The following is a 10,362-nucleotide window of genomic DNA, read 5'->3' as shown; positions in this document are numbered from 1 at the left end:
CTGTTACTGCTGTCTCTAACTAGTACAGACTAATCCTCTGGAACCGCAGGTTAGAATAAACTTTCTTCTTCAAGTTGCGTGTTTTTTTTGTTTTTTAAATCATCACAGCGACAGAAAAGTCACTAATGAATGTAGTACTTTTACCTGCTAATCCATTTCACTGGCTCAACCTTTAAAATATCAAACTCGCCAGACCAGAGAACAGAACTTGCTTTTAACCAAAGGAATCTCATGTAAACACACTGCTGAAACCAACACAGGGTGGCCTGGGCTTAGGTATGCCTTACCCCTAGGACAACGAAGTCAGGAGTGACCCATAGACTCTCAGTGACTTACTGGACAACAGGGTCTTATCCACAGTAGTATAGGAGCATATTGGCTGCTGGGACCTTAAAGTGGACTCATGGTAGAGTACTGTTTTTGTTTGGAACCATTTTGCACGTGTATGCCTAGCTGCAGGCTGCATATTCTGGGATGGAGATACAGGGTACCACCCCTCAAAGCAGCAGAAGTGCTATGCTAGGCTCTTGCTTTAGCCCTCTATCAGTATCTTCTATCACATGGGGGCTGTAGTGGCTTAACTTAATTACCTACTTAATTACCCTTGCTCTGCCACCCTCCACCCCCTTCATTCTCAGCATGTCACAGCCCACAATCAGGGACCTGACCCCAGACCCAACCTCAGCCAGGGTGCTGAAAAGCCTGTCATAGGAACATCAATAGAAAACTCACAAAACTCTGGATGTTGCAGGTTTTGTAAAGACCATGCTGCTCCCCAAACAGCTGTCTCAGCAACAGCTCTGGGGCAGCTACTGACTGGGCTGGGGGGTTGAGCCTCGGTGCAGGAGCAGGCAAGACTTCATCATGGCGACACCATTGGAAGGGACAGGAACAGTGCTAAGAAATGCTAGAGAATCATAACATGGATTAGGGAACTATCCAGGAACACTGTTAACACTCAGGCACAGGAGAGAGCATACACAGAATAAAATGAGTCCCATCACGCTGCATCTGGTTTCGGGTTTTATTTTAGAATTTATAAAATTCCAGTGTCATCCATATTCATGAGCCTTTACACATGTTTGCATATAATCTCCAAATTCCAAAGTTAAGGCCAAGGGATGGATGTAGCTATGGAAACATAGGACATGGAAGACATTCAACAAGGAGGAAAAAGACACTCCCCACCCCTGCCCTAGGCTCCTCAACAGTTTGGAGGCTGCAGAGAGGTGACCTGGGTACAGTCAGTTTCATAGTCCTTATTAACAATCAGAGAAAAGGAGTGAGACCCTGAATAGCTTAGGATAGGGCCTACATCTACAGCACTTAGCAACAGAAGGAGATGTGCAAAATCCCGTGGTGATAATTTAAACTTTACCTTCGGTGAAGGAAGAGACTGGATGTATGATGACTTTGAAGATGAAGAGGGGGCTGGAAGGGCAGGAGGGAGGCAAGGTGTCCCCAATCTCATGCAGATGGGAGAAGAGACAGCTCCAGGGAAAGGCTGGGAAGCCCTCTCCCCGTCTCACCCACCTGGCTCAAGCTGCCAGCCTACTGGGCAAAGTAGATGTTCTTCTCCCATCTCAGCATCGCTCCTCTACGTGGGCACACTGGGGCTGTTTCATCTACAGGGATCTAAGTTAGACTTGGGAAAGCAGTTCTGGATCCGCTTAGGACTAGAGTCTACAGGTAGCCCAGCCTGAGTTATTAAACAGGGGAGTGACGGACTTGGGGGAAAGGTGTCATAGTACAAGTGACAGTTCCCAGGGAAGGCCATGAGATGGGCACAGGCTGGCTTTTCTAGTAACCCAAGTAAGTATCTGGGATGGGACATGTTGCTAGTTCATCAGATGACCTGGAGATAAAAGATCTGTCCTCAGTTCCCACAGCCCGACACGGGTTCGTCTGCTTGGGACCACTTTTCTCGGTGAGGGTTGGCCTGCAGCCAAGCTAGCTGGATGGAGGCCAGTGGTCCAAAAATTTACCTCTTGTACCTGAGGAAAAGTTCTCCTTCAGCTAGCAGTGCTCCCTGCACTGGGTCTTTTGTTTTCATTCTGCCTTCCCTTTTAATTTATGCTTAAATGACTGCCTCTATCAACCAGACCTACCCCTTAATCAGCCTGTTCTTCAGGACTGTTCCTCAGGACTACATAAAGCATCCAGGTTCTGCTTGTCAGAGCCTACATGGTCAGGCCGACTGGGAATGAGCACCCAGCTCTGGCCCAGTCCCTGAATCATGTTGACCGAAGGAAAGCACTGGCCTCCACCCTCAACTCAATGGCAGGCCCAGAATCACCAGAAATGTCTACATCACAAGAAGAGCCTTGGGGTGGCACTAACCCACATTGAGAGTACTACCACACTGGCTGAGGTAGAAAGAAGGCAACTGAACAAGGTGTCTGGGCAAGGCAGGCAGAGGCTAAAGGTCATGGGAAAGCTGAGCTGTCATTTAGGGTCGAGCCCCATCCCCATCACCAAAGAAAAGCCAGTCTCTACCTCCCTTTTCCCCCAAAGTCTCAAGCCACCCTAGTCCACTGTGACAGTCACAGGGAACCCAAGTGGCATACACACAGCTATGCCTCTAAGATACATAGGATCATGAGGCTAAAGCTGCAATAGAAGCCCCTGATGCTTTCAGAACCCAAAGTGGGCACAATCAGCACTATCTGAGGACCCAGGCCTCCCTCTACCTCCCGGCCCACTCTATCACCAGGACATCTGACCTCTTGCTGTCCAATACCATGCCTTCCTCCTATCCTGAAGCCTGTGCTAAGCAGATTTTGACAGCTAAAGGAAGCTGACTGCTTTCAACAGAGGAAGGTCTGGGCGACAGGTGGTGGGCAGGAGGGAGGTGGGAAAGGAAGAGGGCAAACGTTTTGGCTTTTATAAAGTCAAGGAAATTTATTTCCTGAGGTCATGACACAGGAAGTCAACTCCTAGCCGCTGTGGAGCTCTGGTGTGAAGGTCAGAGTGCTGACTACATGCTGGGTGGACCAGGAAGCTGGAGTCTGTGATCACGAAATGCTCGGTTACTTTGCTTAGTGTTTCACACAGTGGCGTGCCTGTCCCAGAGCACAGCATCAGGAGCAGACCCTGAGCCTGCTGGGTGCTGACCAGGCCTGGAGAAGCAGCCACACAAGGCCAGCCCACCAGGCTTTGCTGCGAGACCTCGGGGAGGGGGAAGAGCATCAACAATTTATGAGGGTCCAGCTGCTGGGTCAGATTGAGACAAACCATTGTGTGGTTGGGTTTGGGCAGCAGGCTGGAAAGGTTTCTTTTTGATCATTATCGTTTGGGGCCCCAAGGGAGGGTCTTGGGCGCCACTTGAGCCCCAAAGCTGGGAAATTCTTCAGAGCTGCTCATATCAGGAGCCTGTGGAGAGGGAGAACACAACTTTAGCACAGGGTGGTTCTTACTGACTCAAAAAGGCTCAAAGTAACTCCACCTCATACCCCACTAGCCTATTAGCTTAACCCACAGAGAATAACCAGGACAGAGTGCCACCTGACCTTCTCACTGCTGCTGGAGGTCCAGGGAGCATCTCGCACCACAAAGCCTTTGGACGGTGCCTTGGACTCTTCATGTGCTGGGGGCTTCATGTAAACTTGCAGTGCCTCACTGTCCACCACATCTGCCAGCTGAACAGCATAGGGGAGGGGGTGGTGTTCAGCCTACAGTCAGCCAGTGGCGCTTTCTCCTGACAGCTACCAAGGGAACACCCACCCTCCTGCTTGCCCCTGGCATTTGGATGCAGACAGGTTACTTGGCTGTCATCACAGGATTATGGCTGGGTCTCTGCCCCAAAGACCATGACTGCTCAGAACTCACATATTCTTCTTCTAGGTTGAGGATATGGTCGATAGCTTCCTCCACATTCTCTGGGAGTCCTGTCACAGTGACGCAATTGGGGTCTGGAGCTCCACTCTGTGGGAAGCGAATGTCCACCTGGAAGGAGCACAGTGTCAAAGGGCATTAAAGGGCCGACTCTAGACCTCAGAGCCAAGTACTCATCCCTCTATCTTCCTGTGGTCAGTAGCATAGGTAGGAGACTGCAACTTGCCAGCCCCCTGGGAAAAATGAGAGTTCTCATCCTTGTGTTTCAGGTGGCTTTGTGGACTCACCTTGAACTCATCCATTATTTTTCGGATGGCTTTGCCTCGGGCACCAATGATTCGGGCATGCACACGGTGATCCAATGGAACATCCTCAGAAACCATCTGCTCAAGCTCGCCCACAATTTTCAGGATAGCATCACGGGCAGCTTCAGTGTTCTTCTCATACCCTGTGATGGTGATTTGGTCCTGGGGCTAAAAAAGAGAATGCAGTCAGAGAAGAGGGTGGCTCCTCTGGGACATCCCCAGGAGAAGCAATGTGCCAACCTAGCAGGCTGTTCTGAGGAGATGACAGAGTGTAACTGTGTGGATGATGGCTAGATGGCTGAATGCGTCAGACCTCTCAGAAGGAAAAGGTAGAAAACACACCAGATGGCTGATGTAAAACCATAGGTTAGAGTGTTGGAAACATGGCCCATCAGTTAAGAGCAGCTGCTATATTTGCAGAAGGCCACTATGCCGCCAGCTCCAGGAGGTCTTATGCCCTCTTCTGGCTCCTGTGAATACCTGCATTCATAAGCTTACACCCATGTACAGACACATACACAAATACAGATAATAAAAATTAAAAACATAATCTTGGCGCCAGAGAGGTATCTTAGTGGCTAAGAATGCTTACTGTTTTTACAGAGGACCTGAGTTCGAGCCCCAGCTCCCACAAGGCTGCTCCCAACCATCCTTAACTCGGTATCTAATGACCTCTCTGACTTCCTTGGGTACTGCACACAGTTAGTACACACACAGGTAGTCAAAACAGCCATATGCTCAAAATAAAAATAATTATCTTTCTTTGAGACAGGGTTTTCTCTGTGTGACAGCCCTTGCTATCCTGTAGATCAGGCCTTGAACCCACAGAGATTTGCTTGACTCTGTCTCTACTGTGCTGGGAAAAAAGGCGTTTGCCACCACTCCATGCTAAAAGTAATTCTTGTTTAAAAATAAAATTGTAAACAAAACCACACACAGAGTTAACATCCATTGAATAGCCATTACTTCCCCAAAACCATAACAGAGAAGTAGTGAAAATTTTGGGATCTTTAAAAATATAGAAATGTGAATGTTTTTGTTTTATTCCCAGGTGTGGGATCTGGGGCTACTTCGGACTGTCCACAGCAGCTATGATTTGTCTTGTGCTCTGGCAGGGGTGTGATTTTTGCCAGGTGAACAGAATTTATGTTTGAAATTCTGGGGACTCTTGTGAGGGTATAAAAATGCCAGGGCATTGAGAGGTTGTGGCAGCTGCTGCTTCCCCTGTTGCTGTGGTTTGTCAAGTTGTTGTGAGCAAAAAGATGAGAAGAAGAAACTGGATATACTGATGACAAACAGCAACACTGCCCCTAGAAGTAGTCTAACAAGACTGAGGCCCTCTTTCCCCTCTAGCCTTCTTTCTTTCCCACCTAGTGCTTCGGGGTTGGAAGGGTGGAGGAGGGTAGTGGGAAAAGTAGCCTAAGTCCAGTTACAAAGGTAGAAGGGGGGCAGACGATATGGCTCAGTGGGTAAAGGCATTTTCTGCCAAACCTGACAACATGAGTTTGACAAACTGAGATGATCGAAGGACAAACCACCAAAAACCATTCCCTCAAGTTGTTCTGATTTCCACAAGTGTGCATGCATAAGTGTACACATTCTCTCTCTCCCCCTCCACCCATTCCACTCATGCTAGGAAAAGACAAGATACCCAATCATAAAGATGAAGGAGGTAACAGAAAGTAGGCAAGCAGGCACAAGGTTGGGGACTACTATGACATAAAGTTCTCAGCCCATTAGCCTCCTGCTTCTTTGGAGGTGTCACGACCTCTAAAGCACTCTCTGGTCACTCAGACCCCTCAGCTCAGCCTTCCTTGTACCATGTCAGCGAGAACCAGCAGACTCAAAGACAGATCTGAGCAACAGACAGTTCAGGGAATATGGAGGGCACAAGGGAACCGAACAGCAGCTTTGTTTTAATCTCCAGGATTGTAATCCAAAATAAATGGACAGAACACACTCACAACTACAAAGTAACAAGTACCTGGAGACATTAGAAAGAGCCATCCTAGGGGGGAAACAAGAGATCTAGGCACAAGGAAAGAGGCAACAGACTAAGAACTTCCTGTCCAGACTCAGGGAAAGGCCAGGCAGCTGATTGAAATGAAGTTCACAAAAACCTAGCACACCAGGGTCAGCACACTCCACAAAATTAGTTTGGTGAGTGGAAGTGAAACTCTCACAGACGCTGGGGCTGGCAAGATGGCCCAGGAGGTAGAGGCACTTGCTGCCAGACCTGATGAGGTCAATCACTGGAATCTACATGGTCGAAGGAAACAAACTGAACCCTGCAAGTTGCCCTGGTTTCTACACACATGCTGTGGTGTATGTGTGCCCTACACATACATACATGACACGCCTGCTCTACCTTTGGTTCACAGATGAGCCAAAGCACAGTGGGGACAACACAATTCAGTGTATTATAATACATAATCTGTTGTTCTCACTAGGACACACACACAGATGCAAAGGAGATCTCAGCCTATGGGATCTCACCCTCGTGCTATAACTGGATGCATCTGTGGGCACAGTGCTCAAGGTCACAGAACATGATAGCTCAAGAAGGAACCAGTTGGAGGCTTAAGCTTGCCAATTTAGAAGTGTCAAAGTAGGCACAGGAAATTTAAAACTGCCCTGTACTCCAGGTAACAGTTTCAAGGAAACACCCAGCTGGCAAGCCCTGGTCCATAACTTGGGCTAAAGTCAGCTTCTCAGATGGTTGACCCTCTGATTTATCCACTTGTCAAATCAAAGGGTTGCCTAAGTAATGTTTCCAAGTCAAGCCGGGCATGGTGGTGCTCTTGGGGAGGCAGAGGTAGGTAGTAGATCTCTGTGATTTTGAGGCCAGCCTGTTCTATATATGAGTTTCAGGACAGCCAAGGCTACATAGAAACCTTGTCTCAAGAGTGCCAGTTCAGTATCACTACCATCACCACCATCACCACCAACCCCCCTCCCCCCCCCCCCGCCCAAACAAAAACAAAACAAAACAAACAAAAAACCCAGGTCAAGGTAAGGGCCAATACAATCCCACCTCCCCAAGTATTCTAAACCATAGTCAATCAGACGGTCATCTTACCTGATTCCCATCGTCCTTATCAGGAAACTGGATGTTCACGTCATGTTCCAGGCGGATCTGGGTGATCACTGCCCCTTTTCTCCCGATAATTTTGGGATGGTATTTGGGGTCTACAGTGACATTCAGCTTAAAACTCCTTAAAGCCTACAATAAAATGAGAATGAGGCAGAGAGCAAAGACAAAGAGTGAGAGAGCACAAGCTCATGAGTGTGAACATTTGTATCTAAAGACAAGCCAGTACCCAGGCCCCATTTGCAGCCTGATTTAGAACACAAGCCTGAAACCCTCCCAAGCTTGCTAGCAGGAGGCCTTGGTGGATCAGTCACTGGCTTGGGAACCTTACGTCTTGCTCTGTCCTCACTTGGTATGCATCTGCTGTGGAACAGGCTGCTGACTGTCAAGATGGACGGGATGCTAAGCCACCTTTTCCATTCTATTCCTACTTCCTGAATTTACGAACCAGGGATCTGATGTATCAGCTTGAATAAAATATTCTCGGTCTTTTAGGGCTGGTATATAGAAGAGGCCAGCAAGGCAGTAAGAGCACCCACAGCACAGCTCCAAAGCCTATGGCTACTAAGCTGCCCCAGGTCACAGTTAAACATGCCCAACCTCTGCTTACCACTGGATTCCAAACTGCTCCACCCAAACCAAACCAAACCAACAACGACAACAACAAACAAAAAACTCTCCTTATGAAAGGCCAGGTGCCTGCAGTGACGTCTAGTTCCCAGGCTTCCCTCATGTCCTGAGCAGCATCTCTCAGAATTCTTTATAGAGTACTCCATCGGAGGCACAGGAGTGACCCGCTTGTCCTGAGATGAGGTACTATTTTTCCTTTCTGTAGGAGCTAAGATATCAAAATATTTCTCTTGCTTTGGCCCTAGTTTTTCCATAGCAGGACAGCAGACTCTGACTGCACAGGAATACTGCCTGGCTTTGTCTCCTGCCTTGGTGTTGGAAATATGCTCTGAATATAGACTGTTTCCCAGCCCAGGCAGGCTGCCCCATGCTTGCTTACCCGATCTTCCTGCTCAGCTTGCAGCTCCTTTACTCGATCCAGTAGCCCTGCCTTAGCCCTGTCCAAATTTGCTGCAAGGCCAGTGATGGCGATGGTGTCTGACTGCAGTTCAGGGGCTGGTACATGTATATTCACCTGTCAGAACAGAGTCAACTTGATGTTTAGACCAGATGGAAAGGAGTCAAGCCCACTTGCCATGGGGAATTTGAGTGAGATCTGGGAGGAAGGTCAGTGGTTGACTGAACACAACAGGAGGTAGAGCCAATGTGGGCTGAAGGACACTGAGGCTCAGAGTGCCACGGGCTGCTCTCTAGAGAATAGTCCCCTATAGTAGTCTCCAGGGAACATGGTCTACCTCAAACTCATCCATCATCTTGCGGATTCCGCTTCCTTTCTGCCCAATGATGTAGCGGTGAAGATCAAAGGGTACCTCTACCTCGATGGTGACTGGAACCAGTGCCTAGAAGGACAATGGTAGAGATTAGGCTATGAGTTGAAGGCAGACTAGGCCCATTAGCTCAAGGACAACAGCCCCAAAGACAACAGTATACATTTTAGAACATGCTATGAATGTGACCAGGTGACAGACAACACGGATCTAATACACCACAAACAGGACGGGACAGGGAGCCCAGTCAGAGGTAATGCAGGCATAGGCCTGACCCCTACACCTCTCACTCTACTTCTGTATCACAGCAGGCCAAGGTTCCCTGAGAAGAAGACACAGCACACAGAGGGCCAACTCTTAGTTTGTTTCTGTGGTTGTGACAATTTTGTCAAAGCTTATGTGGGTTGTGGGTTGCAAGGGAGTCTCCTAAACAGGTGGCTCAGTCACCTGCACTCAAGTCAACAAATACTGTCTCTCTCACCCATTCTCCTCCATCTCTGCCCTGAACAGCATCTATTATCAATCTACAGATGCTGCTGTGCAGGCACTGTTTATAAACTGTGGTGCTATGGTGTTTACAACAGGACTTGGCACAAAAGACTCATGTTTCTGGCAAACCTGAGGTAGACTATCTCTACTTCAGTTGGGGAAGGAATGGCTAGTCAGCAGATGGACGAGAAGGGATTGAGGCTGGAGTTCACACTCACTCACTGCTAATGAGATCCTTTTACAGACTCCATGGCTATGGCTCAAGAGGCAAGACCCTAACACTGCTGTCAGGGAATGAACTGTGTAGAATTCCAAGTCCTGGTGAAAAGAATGGCATCCCTGGGCTGTGTAAGCAGCCAAGAAAGGCACAGAGCAAATGCTTGCACTTTTAGGACTGAAGCGAGAGGATCTACTGTCCGCTGCTACTTGGGCAGGGTCTGAGACCTCAAGGCAGAGAAAGAGCGAGGCAAACGCACCTCCAGGGCTTCCTTGGCAGCCTCGCATTTCTCTTTCCGGCCAGAGATGATTATGATGTCACACCTCCTGGGAGAGCCAGGGTCGGTCTCCTTGGCCTCTCTGCCCTCTCCAGCCTCATCTCCATTCTCCTGGATGGAAGGCTCTACACTGTGAACTAGGAATAAAGGGGAAAGCCTAGTTGACAACTGCAGAGGTATATAAATCATACGCGAGGCACAGGTGTGCAGGTGAGCCCCAATGCTTGGGAGACGGGCGTGTAGAGCTCAGTGGGAGCGACCTGGCTCTGGACAGGTCATGGCAGGGTTTCAGACATCTGTGAAAGATAATAAAGAAGAGGCCAAGGTAGGCCCATGACAGTTCTTTATGCCAGAAGGTAAGGAAAAGCCCCAATAAGGGGGCGTGTCAGTCATTAGGAAACAAGCTAGCTGGAGAGGGGCTCCACCTTGTCAATGCCCAGATAATATTAACCCATAGAGCCAAGTGAGGTAACAGGAGAATAAGTAACAGGAGAACCGTCACTTGAGATTAAACTAGGCAAAGGTGGCTCTGAAGGACATCTTTGACAATCTAAAACACCAACTATGAATTACATAGTAAAACTATGTAATACTTGCTATGATCTTGATGAATATACCACAGGTAAGTCAAAAGTTCTTTTTTGTCTGTTTGTTTGTTTTGTTTTTGAGAAAGGGTTTCTCTGTGTAGCCCTGGCTGTCCTGGAACTCGCACTGTAGACTGGGCTGGCTTCTGCATCCCCAAGTGCTGGGAT

General features: G+C 48.5%; 1 protein-coding gene across 4 annotated transcripts in view; it reads right to left on the bottom strand.

Moving 5' to 3' along the window:
* Nucleotides 1-1,010: 1,010 nt before the first annotated feature.
* Nucleotides 1,011-10,362, bottom strand: part of Hdlbp (high density lipoprotein binding protein) — a 75,055-nt gene continuing 65,703 nt past the window's right edge. For all 4 annotated transcript variants that reach the window (XM_034521345.2, XM_076914707.1, XM_076914706.1 and 1 more), the window contains exons 21-28: nt 9,593-9,747; nt 8,595-8,699; nt 8,240-8,374; nt 7,219-7,362; nt 4,122-4,307; nt 3,829-3,945; nt 3,510-3,638; nt 1,011-3,372 (exon numbers count right to left, since the gene is read on the bottom strand). In XM_034521345.2, coding sequence (XP_034377236.1) covers nt 3,286-3,372; nt 3,510-3,638; nt 3,829-3,945; nt 4,122-4,307; nt 7,219-7,362; nt 8,240-8,374; nt 8,595-8,699; nt 9,593-9,747 — 1,058 coding nt within the window. In that variant the 3' untranslated portion in view covers nt 1,011-3,285. The remainder of the gene's footprint in view (nt 3,373-3,509; nt 3,639-3,828; nt 3,946-4,121; nt 4,308-7,218; nt 7,363-8,239; nt 8,375-8,594; nt 8,700-9,592; nt 9,748-10,362) is intronic.

The sequence above is a fragment of the Arvicanthis niloticus genome, chromosome 17, assembly GCF_011762505.2.
Source record: "Arvicanthis niloticus isolate mArvNil1 chromosome 17, mArvNil1.pat.X, whole genome shotgun sequence".
NCBI classification, from domain to species: Eukaryota; Metazoa; Chordata; class Mammalia; order Rodentia; family Muridae; genus Arvicanthis; species Arvicanthis niloticus.
The sequence above is the reverse complement of the archived record's forward strand: the minus strand, read 5'-3'. Positions and strand labels throughout refer to the sequence as shown.